The 14,792-nt window shown below is 17.7% G+C and overlaps 5 protein-coding genes and 1 non-coding gene across 6 annotated transcripts; 4 read left to right on the forward strand and 2 right to left on the reverse strand.

Moving 5' to 3' along the window:
* Positions 1–345: 345 nt before the first annotated feature.
* PADL01_1303500 (cyclin) lies at positions 346–1,818 on the forward strand (the record flags this gene model as incomplete). Its single annotated transcript, XM_028683560.1, has 6 exons — positions 346–561; positions 680–859; positions 930–1,132; positions 1,394–1,490; positions 1,598–1,682; positions 1,778–1,818. The coding sequence occupies 6 exons, from the start codon at positions 346–348 to the stop codon at positions 1,816–1,818; spliced, it is 822 nt and encodes a 273-aa protein (XP_028539725.1).
* Positions 1,819–2,258: 440 nt separating this feature from the next.
* PADL01_1303600 lies at positions 2,259–2,376 on the reverse strand. Its single transcript, XR_003699377.1, has one exon. It is a non-coding gene; the product is annotated as a small nucleolar RNA snoR16 (non-coding RNA).
* A 1,213-nt stretch (positions 2,377–3,589) lies between these two features.
* On the forward strand, positions 3,590–4,604 carry PADL01_1303700 (DNA-directed RNA polymerase 2, putative; the record flags this gene model as incomplete). The annotated part of the gene is made up of 4 exons (XM_028683561.1): positions 3,590–3,660; positions 3,997–4,083; positions 4,240–4,411; positions 4,554–4,604. 4 exons carry the CDS (start codon positions 3,590–3,592, stop codon positions 4,602–4,604), a joined length of 381 nt encoding a protein of 126 aa, XP_028539726.1.
* Positions 4,605–5,723: 1,119 nt separating this feature from the next.
* Positions 5,724–10,193, forward strand: PADL01_1303800 (conserved Plasmodium protein, unknown function; the record flags this gene model as incomplete). The annotated part of the gene is made up of 1 exon (XM_028683562.1): positions 5,724–10,193. One exon carries the CDS (start codon positions 5,724–5,726, stop codon positions 10,191–10,193), a length of 4,470 nt encoding a protein of 1,489 aa, XP_028539727.1.
* Positions 10,194–11,016: 823 nt separating this feature from the next.
* On the reverse strand, positions 11,017–12,261 carry PADL01_1303900 (conserved Plasmodium protein, unknown function; the record flags this gene model as incomplete). Its single annotated transcript, XM_028683563.1, has 1 exon — positions 11,017–12,261. One exon carries the CDS (start codon positions 12,259–12,261, stop codon positions 11,017–11,019), a length of 1,245 nt encoding a protein of 414 aa, XP_028539728.1.
* Positions 12,262–13,572: 1,311 nt separating this feature from the next.
* Positions 13,573–14,559, forward strand: PADL01_1304000 (transcription factor with AP2 domain(s); the record flags this gene model as incomplete). The annotated part of the gene is made up of 1 exon (XM_028683564.1): positions 13,573–14,559. The coding sequence occupies one exon, from the start codon at positions 13,573–13,575 to the stop codon at positions 14,557–14,559; it is 987 nt and encodes a 328-aa protein (XP_028539729.1).
* Between the last annotated feature and the right edge of the window lie 233 nt (positions 14,560–14,792).

Here is a 14,792-nt window from a genome sequence, read left to right on the forward strand (position 1 = left end):
TTAAATACACGTAACAATGCGATGTTATTATATATAAATAATAGCTTTGATGGTAATCCAATATTTTGAATATATACATATATATAGATATATATTATATTGGAATGTTTATTTTTTTACATATTTTAATTTAATTTTATTTATTTATTTTTATTTATTTTATTTTTTTTTTTTTTTTTGTGTTTTGTTTTGTTTTTTTTAATTTTTTTTTAAATAAATATTCTCAAAAAAAAAAAAAAATAATATACATATATATATATATATGTTATGTTCCTGACCTTTATTCTTTATTTTATTCTCCATCAACCATTTTGAAAAAAAAAAAAATTCATTCTCATATTAAATATGATGAATGACATAGTTTTAATTAACAAAAAAAAAACTCCAAGTGAAGAAAAAAATATTGATAAAAGTGATGAAATTAAATTGAGAATTTATGGATGTCAATTATTACAAGAAGCTGGCATTATTTTAAAACTAAAGGCAGTAACTATTGTAACAAGCCAAGTTTTGTTCCATCGTTTTTATTTTAAAAAGTCCTTTACCGATTTTGACGTCAATGTAAAATAAATAAATAAATAAATATATATATATATATATATATATATATATATATATATATATATATATATGTTGTGTGTATTATATATGCATATCTGTTTTATCTTTCATTTTGTAGATTATTGCTCCTTCAGCATTATATTTATCGTGCAAACTGGAAGAAGATTTTTGTCGTATTTACAAAATTATTAATACTTTTCATTTTTTATGTAAATATGAGAATATAAAAAGTAAACACCTTTATTTTGATATAAAAAATTTGAACATGGAACATTTCAGAATAAATATGGAATCAGAAGTAATAATATATATATGAATAATATTTTATATACATATATATATATATATATATATTTTATTTTTTGTAGGAATATAAAAATATGAAAGTAGATATTTATACATATGAACTCCTCATACTAAAAGAAATAGGATTTCTTGTTCATAAAATAAACCAACACCCTCATTCATTTCTTTTACCATATATTTATTCCCTCTTTAACAATTTAAATACAATTGATAAGGATTTAACAAAAAATTTAGCACAAATATCTTGGGGATTTTTAAATGACAGGTTAAAAAAGGCTGACAATTATGACACCCCACATATTGAAATAATAATTTATTTGTTCTATTTTTAATAAATATCTTATATAAAATATGCCCATTTGAATATAACACGAATATATACATATAAATAAATATATATATATATATATATATATATATATATATATATATATATATGTATATATATATAATGTTTTATTAATATATATGTAAAATGATGAACCAACATAAGGAACAACATATATATATATTTTTTTTTTTATAGTATGAGAACAACCTTATGTTGTGAATATCAACCACGGTGTATAGCTGTTGCAAGTATATTCTTAGCTGCATATAAACTTAATATACCCTTAATGAAAGTATGTAACAATATATATATATATATTTATTTATTTATGTGTTGGTGTTATATTCACAAATGTTTAATATTTTATTATTTATTTATTATTATTTTTTTTTTTTTTAGAATACCAATTGGTTTAAATTATTTGATGTAGATTATGAGGATATCAAGAAAATATGCATTAGAATATTGGAGCTTTACAAAATAGGTATATAAATATATTAATATTTATAGACGTAGTTTTTATTTAATTCTCTTTTTAATGTTTATATAATTTTTTTTTCTTCTTTCCTTTTACAATAGGACGATGCCATTATATAGACGTCGTGGTTAAGAAGAAATAAATATAATATAATATTCAACACACTTATGTCTTAATTTATATACATAATTTTTTTATTTTATTATTATTTTTTTTTTTTTTGTTATTTTTTAATATAAAAATATATAATTAATTCTTTTCTTTGTTTTACTTTACATTACTTTCTTTTTTTTGTATTATTTTCAAATATAATATATACATAAATACACAATATATAACCAAGAACATTAGTCAATATATACTTTTTAAAAAAATGACTTTACTATTTTTTATACTTTTCAAGAATAAAAAAAGTTAACATGTACAAAGCTGACTTGTTCATGTAAAATAAAAAAAATATAATAAAAAAAAATAAAAATATATTTATATATATATATATATATATATATATAACATTTTTAATAACAAAGATAAATATTCTTATTTTAATTATTATCATTATTTTTTTAAATAAAAGAGAATTTAATTTCAGAATTTAATTTAATTTCATTTCAAACCTACGCTCAACTGAGTAATTGTTGAGTTCAGTTATACTCAGGACTCGCAAGTTCATCGTATCTATTAATTTCATCATGTGTTTTTATAAATTCTCTTTTTAAAAAATAATTTTACACTTTCTTTTATTTTTATAATATAATAATCTTTTGAACATATGCTTTAATAAATTTACATTATAAACATTATATTAAAAATAATAACTGTGCTATAAAACCACATATATTAAAATATTGAAGTATATTTCTTATATATATATATATATATAATTAATATTTATATATTAAAATATATTTTATTTATTGAACAATTATATTTTTAAATAAATAATATTGTAAAATGAAATATTATATATATATATTTACATTTCAATAATGAGCTATAAAATTTGTTAAAGTATTAATAATATAAATTAAAATGAAATTAACTGATTATGCTTCTTTAATTTACATTTAAAAAATAAATATTATTCATAATAAAAATATCTTATAATTTTATAAAATAAAACCTACAAATAATTTTTATGTATAATTTTTTTATAATTTCATAATAAATAAATGAAAATTAATCCTTATAAAAAGATATAGAAAATTAAATTTATATATTATATTTTTTATTATATTTATAATTATATTATAATTTTTAAACTTTTTATATTAATATATTTCTTTTACGAATATTTTATATATACATATAATAAAATATATATATATAATAATAACTTCTATTAATTTATTAAAAAAAAAAAAAAAAAAAAAAACGGCTTTTCTGTGCGTATCCTAAATGGAATATTGAATAATATATATATATATATATTATTAATAAAATATGTCGATCCTTATATATATATGTAATTATATTATAATATATTATATTTGAACATACATATATTTTAAGTTTTTTTTCTAAATTATAAAGTGGATTTTATATTATTTTCAATGGAGGGGAAAGTAAAGTATGTATTAATACTATTTTTTATGTATTTACTATTAAAAAAATAAAAAAATATATACAATATTATTATAACGATTTTTAGCTATAAATATTATATAAAAAAATATATATTAAAAATAGTATTATATTTATTATATTATCACTTATTCCTTCGTTTATATAATACTTATATAAAAAAAAATTATTTCCGAATTTTAAAAATAATTCACATATAACTTATATATGTAGAATTTTTTATCATATATTTAAAAAAAAAAAAAATGATTTGACGAGGTTTAATTTTTTTTTTAATAAAATATTTAAATAAATATATATATAATACATTATATTTGTATGTTATAAAAATGTCTGTACCAACATTATCAAACAAACCTGAAACTGTCGATTTGCTAGTATTAGCCCCAGGAGAAAAAAAGTAAAAAAAAAAAAATAAAAAAAATAATCAAAAATTATATAAATTGTATATTAAGCTATATATATATATACCATGATACAAATAAATATATATATATATAATTAAAATAAGGAAGAAAATAATAAACATATATATTTATATATATTGAATATTTATTTTGTTTTGTTTTATATTTTTGTATAATAATATGAATATATAAAAAGGATGCTTGTGAAATTAAAATGAACATGATAAATATATAATATAATCCATATTCAAAAATAAATTATTTATACGAATAATTTATTTTTATTATTTTGACAAACATAATATTTTTAATTTTCATTTTATATATAGAGTAACATGTACAATATCAGATAAAGGAGATTGTAACATCTTTGTGATAAAATTGGAAGATCACACTATAGGGAATTTAATCAAAATGTAAATATATATAATATATATATATATATATATAATTATATTTAACTTATTTGAGATATATTATTATTTTTCTGATAATTCATCTATTATATATATATATATATATATATATATATATATTTATTTATTTATTTTTAATATTTCCATTTATTGTAGACAACTGTGTCAAGACCCTAAGGTTCTTTTTGCTGCTTATAGACAACCACACCCTCTTCAAAATGCCATAGAAATTACAATTAAACCTAAGGGTTATGCAGGTGTGAAATTACTGTCAGATAATGTAAATAATATATTATCACAAGTTGCCACACTAAAAGAAAATTTTGCGGTAATTCAAAATAAATAAATAAATATATATATATATATATATATATATATATATATATATATAATAAATACTATTATATAAATTTTGTATATATCTTATTTACCAATTTAATATATTTATATTTTTTATATTTTTTTTGTAGAAAAAAATTCAAAAATATAAGGAAAGCAATTCTTACTATGAAGATTACTGATATGTTAAATTTATTTTTTTTTTTTTTTGTTTCTTTTATCCTTATTTTTATATGATCATATAAACAGATAAATTCTAAATAAATATTAATTCAAAATTTTTCATTTTTAATTTTTTTTTTAATATTCCATATTATTAATAAAACACATTTTGCTTATATAAAAAAATATATTTCTTTAAAGACACTATTTTTTTTTAAATTTATTTTGATTATGTATATATATATATATATATATATATATATATATATATTTATAATTTTTTTTTTTTTTTTTTTTGTTCTATATATTTGTTTTATACACTTAAAAATTTTTAATAAACTTATAATATATATATATATATATATATTGTGTACCTATAAAAAAAAATTGAAAAAAGAAAAAAAAAAAAAAAGAGAAATTTATAATGTGCATACGCAAATTTAATATTTTTTAAAAGATAGTTGCTTATATTCAATTTAAATGAGAGTTACATTAATATATTTTTAAGCATACAGAATTGTATTAATATGTATTAAACATTTACACTTTTTTTTTTTTTTTTATTTTATATTTTATATTTTTTCTTTAAATATTTGTAATAATAATTTGGATATATAATTCATTATTTTATATAAAAAATAAAAAATTTCATATGTGTATATTTAAATGTATTATAATTATTATTATTATTATTATTATGATTTATTATAGCACCTTTTGTTATAACAAAAATATTATATATATTATAATGATAATAATTAATATATATATATATAATAATATTTTGTTGGAATTTTAATAATTTGGTAAAGTGTATAAAATATTCTTATAATATATAATTTATTTAAATATATAATATATAAATGTGTAATATATTATATATATATATATATATATTTTTTTTTTTTTTTCTTAGATATTTATATATGTTCATATATGAATCATAAGTTACATTTAAATAATATATATATATATATATATATAATTATACATATTTTTATTTATTTTGTTTTATTTTTTACCATTTAAGAATTATATATATATATATATATATATATTATAATTTGTGAACAATATAATATATTTATACAAAAATATTCTCATATATATATTTTATTTTTATTATATAATTTTTGAATATGGAAAATTTATACTTTTCAGATATTAACACAACCTTATTTTTAAGGCATTATAATAACCATTTGCTTTTAATTAATGGAAATAAAATAAAATTTTATAACTATGAAGAAAATAAAAATATTGTGAGGGCACACAATATTGGTATATATAGTATTAAGGAGGCTGATAAGAATGAAAAGATTGTTTATGTTTCAAATAATATAAAATTAAAAAGAAGATTAAAAGGAAAAAAAGAAGAGGAGGATATAAAAATAAATGATTCTTTTAACGGTAATGATTTAGTAAGTTCGAATAATAATGAGACAAATGAAAAGAATAGAGAAAAAGAACAAAATAAAGGTGAAATAGAAAATAATAATATTAATAATAATAATAATAATATGAATGATGATGTTCTAAGTACTTGTCAATTTTCTAAAACTTCTAAAGATATGATGACAAAAGAAGAAAAAGTAAATTATGTTTGTATAGCATTTGAAGAAGGTAATGTATGGTTATGTCATCAAGATGATAAAAATAAATTATTTAATTATGAAAAATTAATATACAGAAAAGTTTGTGACATAGTAAATATTGAATTATTTGTTATAAAAAATAATTTGAATGTTTTTATTTTATATAAAGATTATACTTTAATATTATATAGTGAGAAATTACAAAATGCTATTAAAATTCCTATACATGAATATACTTATAATTTCTGTTTAAGTCATAATTATAAAAATCTAGCTATTTTTAATCATGCTAATTTATATATATATGATATTTATAAGAGTGATGTATTTGGTATATTACATGATAAGGATAATTACTCACCAACTAAAAATAATAATAACAGCAATAATAATAATAGTAATAATTTTATAGAAATTAAGAATATATTTGATCTATCAAAAAATTATAAATATCTACTCAACTGTGATTGGCATCCAAAAAATCATTGTATTGCTTTATGTGGAAAAAAAAATATACGATATTTAACTTTATATAATTATAATGTTTATGAATTTACATCCTTACCTATACATGAGACACTTATCAATTCAATGAAATTTATTACTATATCAAATAATGTCACATTATTAATATCTCTAAGTTCTTCAGATTATATTTTTTCTATATGGGAATTTGAACTTGAATATTGTATATACAAATTTAAAAGTGATTATGCTATTTCTTATTTTGATATATCCTTTTTTAATAACTATTTACATATATCAATGCTAGCTCAAGAAAAACATCTAGCTAATCTAAAATTATTAGATAAAGATATTCTACAAAAAATTGAATGCAATCAATCTGATAATGACGATAATGATATATTACAAGGCTCCTTTAATGATAAAAATACATACAATAACAATGACCAAAATATAGATCAACATAATATATTTGCTGATCATAAAAAGGATATAAATTTGAATAATAAGAACCAAAATAAGGAACAAGAATTGCAAGGAATAATTTATCCAAACGGTACTATACACACTAAACGTAAAAGTAAAAGAAACGATGGTGATATTTTTAATAGCTTCAGTATTGATAATAAAAATGAGCAATATTTTTATAATAATTATATAGAAAATGATAAAATTACAAACGAATATGCATCAGCTAGTGTACAAAAAAAAAAAAGAGTTAGCATATCCAATAATGATAATTTTAATTCTACAAATATGAAAAGAAGAAAAAAAAAAATTTTTTCTGATGATGATGAAAGTCAAGAATCTTTCCCCTTGTCTTATAAAAATATTGAAAAGGAAATTAATGCAAACGAACAAAAAGTCAAAGAAGATAATAAACACCTTACACATGATATACATAATAAGCACGATAATAATTATAAACCAGATGGACATCCTAAAAATGATAGACAAAATCACAATTTTAATGATGACAATGATAAAGATGATGCTTCTAATTATAATTATGAAGAGAGTGCAGAATGTACCATGAAAAAATTACATAAATTAAGTAGTCAACTAAAAAGCTCAAAAGAAACAAAGCATAACAAAGTAATATCAAATATGTATGATGATTTTGAAAGTAATCAAATGAATATTCCAAACAATGTTCATTCAGTTGATAAAAGTAAATATGGAGAAGATGAAAATATATATAACCCTAAAGAATATAATCTTCAGAATTTTATTAATAAAAATAGAGATGTTGTTATTGATAGAGATGGGAATTATTTATTTGATAATGATGATGATCAAAGAAGTATGATTGGATTTAATACGTATGTAAAAGATAAATTTGATCAACTAAGAGAATTAAAGAAACAAGTGGACCATTTACAAAAACAAATAACAAATTACACTAAAATAAATTTAGATGATTTTATAGTTCTTGCTCCTGGATTATGTGAAGAACCAGAAAATATTAATGATCAATGGTGTATGTTCTGGAATGATATTGGACATATAACCAAAAAAAAAGAAGGAAGTAAAACATATATATATATATTTTTATTTAGAGGTGAAGAAATTGGAAAAAAAAAAATTACTGATATTTATAATGTTACTAGTGCTTCTTTAAGTGCATATGGTTTTGCATTAGCATCTAATCCATATGAAAAATCTGGAAATAAAAATAATAGTATCTTATGTTTTCATAATTTAAAAGATAATATTATATGGAATAAATATCTTCCATCAGATGAATATATTAAAGGTGTTGCTAATGGTAATAATTTTGTAGCAGTAGTAACATCAAATAACTTCTTACGTATATATTCTACATATGGTTATATTATTAATACTATCTTATTGAAAGGATTACCTGTAGCTATATGTGCTTATGACTATTTACTATTTATTATTACATGCCCATATATATATGAAAATGTTACTACAACTAATATAAATAATACATATACATGTACACTCTACAAAATTTATGAAAATTTTACAAATCTAAAACCAAATAAATATAACACATATCATATAACAATACTATATGAAGATGTTTTATCTCTGCCCTCATGTCATTACTTAAACTGGGTTAATATGTCGAATTTTGGAGTACCTTATGTCAAAGATACATCTAATTATATATATGGTTTATATCCTATTTTTAAAAAAAATAATCAATTAGTATATGATTGGGTACCTGTATTTGATATGCAAATTTTAAATGAAGTAGAAAATAAAGAAAATTTATTACAAATAAATGAAAACAATCAAGATATATTAAATGAATCAAATAATAATAATAATGATATTATGTCAAGTCATATCCATTCACAGAAAGACGATAATGAAGATTATGTCAATTCAAATATGAAAAATGCGACACCCTCAAAATTGAACCCTTTAAAAAGAAAAAATAAAAATAAATCTTCTAATCACCATGGTAATAATAATGAAGGAGTCATGCAATTTTTAGATGATGAAGTGGAAGAGGATGATGAAGAGAACGATGATTATGAAGATGAGGAACTTGGAAATGAAAATTTTGACGATGAAGAAGATAAACCAAGAATTAATAATAATTATCATAATAATAATAATAATAATGATGAATATACTAATAATGGATGTATTTATTATCCATTATACTTTGATAACTTTGAACAAATATCAGTCATAAAATTACAAAAAAATGAAATAGAACCAAGATCTAATAAAATCGAAAGTTGTCTTGGATATAATGTTGAAAAAAAATATGTTGTTATGAACGAATGTAATCTAATATCTTATGAAAAATATGTTAATTTATTACAAAAAAATCCAAACTTATCTTTAGATAATGAATCAAATAATGAAGAATCAGCATTATTACCTTGGGAGCAATACGATGAAATGAGATCTAGAATAGATCTTTTCTGTAAACAATTATTTGCAAATATGTATCATGACTATATGAATGATGGAAAAAATAAAACAGCTAATGATACATTAAAATCATTAAACAAATTATATGATAAATGGATTATGAGAATGTTTGCTATACTCAAAAATGATAAGAAAAATCAAAGATTGGCTGTTAAAGTTTCAAGCTTATTTAAAAATATCAAAAATATGATGCTATCTATTAGCTTAGTAGATGACGAATATAGTACATTACATAGTGAAATTACAAACGAATACTTAAAAAGACAAATGAAAGATGAAAATTCAAAACACAATCAGGAAAATACTATTTATTATGAAGATAATAAAGACGATGAACAAAAACGTAGAGAAATATATGAAAAAAGTTATGCTAATCAACAAAATAATATATCAGATGATGAAAAGAAAAATCTACATGATATTAAAAGTACTTCTCAAGTATATATAAATTCATCCAAAACTTTTGTTGAAAATAAAGAAAAAAAAGAAAATGGATTCTTAGATAAATTTTTTACAGGTGTTACTAAAAATCAAGCAGTTGATACTCTTTTTTCTCACGATAAGAAAAATACAAAAATTAAAAAAAAAAGTACCCTTGAAAGTTTTTTTACTGAAATAAAAGAAAATTGAAGTATTATAATATATTTATATATTCATATATTCATATAAATATGAAGCGTTGTCTCAAAATGTGTAGGCTAAGAAAAATAATACACAATTATTTACATATATATATACTTAAAATGATTATTTTTAATGGACATTTTTTTTTTTTTTTTTTAATAAATTTTAATAATTATCTAGCTTTTATTTTTATTATTTTTTTTTATTTGGCTAGTTTTTAAAATTTTCTAGCCATTTCATATTTTTTTTTTTTTTTCTATCCAATTTTTAATATTATTCTTTCGTATGATTTATTTTATATATAGCTAATTATATTCACGATTAATTTTTAAAAAAATATGATATCATGTGTGTGTTCATATATTTATGTGTATATATGAAATTTACACTTTTATATGAATACATTACATTTTCTTTATGATTAAAATATTTAAACATTAAAAATAAGATTATATATATATATATATTTATATTTATAATTACATAAACATATAAGTTTCATAATATTAATGAATTTTATTTTAAAGGGTTTAAATTGTATAGTTTATACAACTAGCACACAAAAAAAATAAAAAATAAATAAAATAAATAAATAAAAGATAAAAATAATATATATATATATATATATATATATATATATATATATATATATATATATAATAAGTAAAAATAAGAAAATAATGTTTATTATATAAAAATATGATCACTATAAAATATTAACACATTAGTGTCATGAAATATTCTCTATTTTATTTTATTTTTAAATATTATTAATATTTTTATTCATATTACCATGTTGTAAAAGATTAAATATATAATTTTAATCATATTATACACGATCTGTAGCATCTAATATATAATCCTCTCCTTTTAATTTTTTAATAGATAACCTCTTTACAGCATTTAACATTAATCTTTCCTTTCTTGTTTTACAATTAAAATTTATAATATCAAAAAGTTTTTTTTCTTTTTGCCTTCTTCGTTTAGAAGATAAGGGAGATTTCCTAAAAGGACAACTAATATCATAAGCCACAGGAGATCTTTTTTTTTTTAAAAGACAACTTGTATTAGAACCAAAAAGTGTAAATGAAGAGTCTTCAGGATTTACTTCATTTTTATGCATGTATCCATCTATATTCATTTTTATTATTTCAAACATATCTAATTTTGAAAGATTTTTTCTTTCTTTGTGTTCATCATTTTGTTTTAATTCCTCATTTAATGATGTATCTTTATTATTTTTAGATATATCTTTTGAATTATCTTTATCACTATCCATCTTATTATTATTATCAATGTTGTCAAGTTTTTTCTTTGCATTATTATCTGTATCATTGTTTTCATCATTTATATGTTCACCCTTTTTACTTTTCATTTCATGCATTTCTTTAATTTTATCATAAAATTTAATTCTTTTCTGTGTTATGGGATCATAGTATTTATTTATAAATGATTGTAATCCATTAATATAAAAAGAGTTGTTTTTAAATTTCTCATGTACAATTTCTAATATATGAAAATATGAAAAAACATTTTTAAAATTAAATTTATTTTCTGTAATAGCAAAATTAACATGTCTACTATAATTATATTTAGCTTCTTTTTTTTTGGATGAATACCAATAATCATATTGATTAAATTTCCTTCCAAGTTTTTTATTTTTATAAATATCTGGTATATTTTCATATTCTTTTAATATATTTTTATCATATTTAAAATATTCTTGATTAGGATCTAATTTACTTAATTTTTCAGTTATTACTATATATGCACTATGTTTTTTTTTTAATTTTTGATATATTTCATTACGTTTTTGTCCCTTCTTTATTCTTTTTTCTAATGTATTTCTATACTTATATTTAAACTTTTTTGTCATATATAATTTAAAAGCATCTTTAGTTTTATATATATTTAAAATATTATATGTTTTATTATTATGTGTACCTTTTGTATATGTCTTATTTAAATAATTGCCATTCATAAAACAAATAACAATACATAAATTTGAGGAATTAAGAATAATATTTATAATACTAAATACTGTAATTTCAAATAATATATGCCACAATTTCATTCTTCTAAACTAAAATATGTATGTATAATATAATGGTCATATGAAGTATTCATATATGTATGCATTTATAAATTTTTTCTTTTTCTTATTTAAACATTTATATATATATATATATATATATATATATATATTTGTGTCGATTGCTTGAAACATATTCCTATATTTTTATTCTGTTATATCTTAATTTTCAAATCTTATAAAGCCTATAAATTTTTTTGCTTTTTAATTTTTTCTTTAACATTTTCCTTTTATTTTTCTTTTTTTTTAATACATTATATATATAGCAATAAAATATATCATAACAATATATTCATATTGTTCATAAAATAAGGTTAACTTTTTATATTTCTCTGCTACTTGTAAAATGATAAGCTTTAACTTTTAAATGTTCATTATTATATATTATTCGGGTTTATAAAATAAACATAAACATTAATAAATATACAAATATATATTTATTTATTAAACAAGAAAAAGAAAATATATACACACCAAAAAAAAAAAAATAAATAATAAATAAATAAATAAAATATATATATGACAAAAAGACGAATATATAAGATATATTTATTATTTTCCTTCGGACTTATAAAAGTAGTTCTTCCCACAAATACAAAAAAAAATTAAAAAATAATAAATATAATTATATATATATATATATATATATATATATATATATATATATATGTATATTTATACGAATTAATGTGTATTTTGTGATGAAATATATACTTCATATATATATATATATTTATTTATTTATTTTATATATACATTTTTCCACACAAATAATATTTCATATATGTTCAATCATTTATATATTAATAATACATTTTTTTTCTCAAATAAGGATTTTCATGCTTATTTTTATTTTTAATATTTTTCTTTTTTTCTCTTTAATTTATCATATAATATATTTTATAGTCATATTTTTATTTATTTTATTTTTTTTTGTACCTTAAAGTAGTTTAAAAAAAAAAAGAAAAATTAATAATAATTCATATTGTACATATATACAAAAATGTAAGCAAAAAAATTAAGAGCACTTCTATTGTTCACATAAATTATAACATATATTATAATTATGTGTACTTTATATATAATTAATTTATACATAACATATAAGTATCAACACAAACGTTATTTTTAAAAACAATTTTAATAACAAATTTTTTTTTTTTTTTTTTTTTTGTTATCATCAATTTTTTTCGTATTACAAAATTATAAATAATAAGAATATATATTTAAAAATGATTGCTCTATTAAAAAAAGGAAAAATATATATAAATAATACCTATAAAGAAATGAAAAATGATTTTTAGATATTATACAAAATTATATAAACATCAATGTCCATATAAAAATATCCTATATAATAAATACCTTTTAGAAGAAAAATTACAATATTTTTATGATAGTATAAAAAAGAATAATTATTCAATTTTATATGAAATAAAAAAAAATGATCATTTAAATGTTAAGAAAAATAATGGAAATTTTCTATTATTGTCTGATATATATATGATAAAACAAAATAACTTATTTCTATTAAATAATGTAAAAAGAAATTTTTATTATAATAGATGTATAGTAAAAGGAATTAATAATGATTCACTCTTTTATTATGATAAAAAACATTTTAGCGGTAGAAGTGGAGGATTGAAAAGAAAAAAAAAACCAAAAGAACAGAGAATTGTAAATACTGGATCAGCTAAAAGATTAGAATTTTTTTATCCTAAAAAAAAAAGGAGACAACGTATTGGTTTAATACAAAATAGCAGGAAAAACATTGTCTATGATAATATATTCAAAAGATTTCTTGTATATCATTATAAACAAGGAATTCAAGTTTTTAGAAGCTTTAGTTGTAAAAAAAAAAGAAATTTTGAAGCAGCCAGAAATAAAGCAATAATATTAGCTAAACAATATAATAAAAGATTTAATAAACATAATATCAAGGATCAAGAAAAAAAAGATACAAAAAATACACCTCTCAATGTTATGGATAGTAACCTAATAGCTAAATATAATAATGAATTAATTAAACAAGTTAATGTTATTCCAGATAAAAATAAAAGTGGTTATAGAGGTGTATTTTATGAACCTTCCTATCATGCATATATTTGTACATATAATGAAGCAGGTGTAAGAAAATTTCAAATATTTAAAATACAAAATAATGATTATCTTGAAGCATATCATTTAGCTGTTATGTGTAGACGATATAAACTTTTTAAAAACTACCAATTCGTTTTTCAAAGAAATAGAATACGAAGCGGAAGAATACCACTCAAGTAGATACTCTTTTTATAACAACACATGTAAATGTAAATATAAATAAATAAATATATATATATATATATATATATATATATATATAAATATTTTTATGTTTTTTAAATTAAACAGTTATCAAAATTAACACATTTAAAATTTGTTTGTACATATATATATATATATATATATATATATATATATATATATATATATATATATTACAACATAGTGAATATAAACACATACATATATCA

The sequence above is a fragment of the Plasmodium sp. gorilla clade G2 genome (genome assembly GCF_900097015.1).
Source record: "Plasmodium sp. gorilla clade G2 genome assembly, chromosome: 13".
NCBI lineage: Eukaryota > Apicomplexa > Aconoidasida > Haemosporida > Plasmodiidae > Plasmodium > Plasmodium adleri (nom. inval.).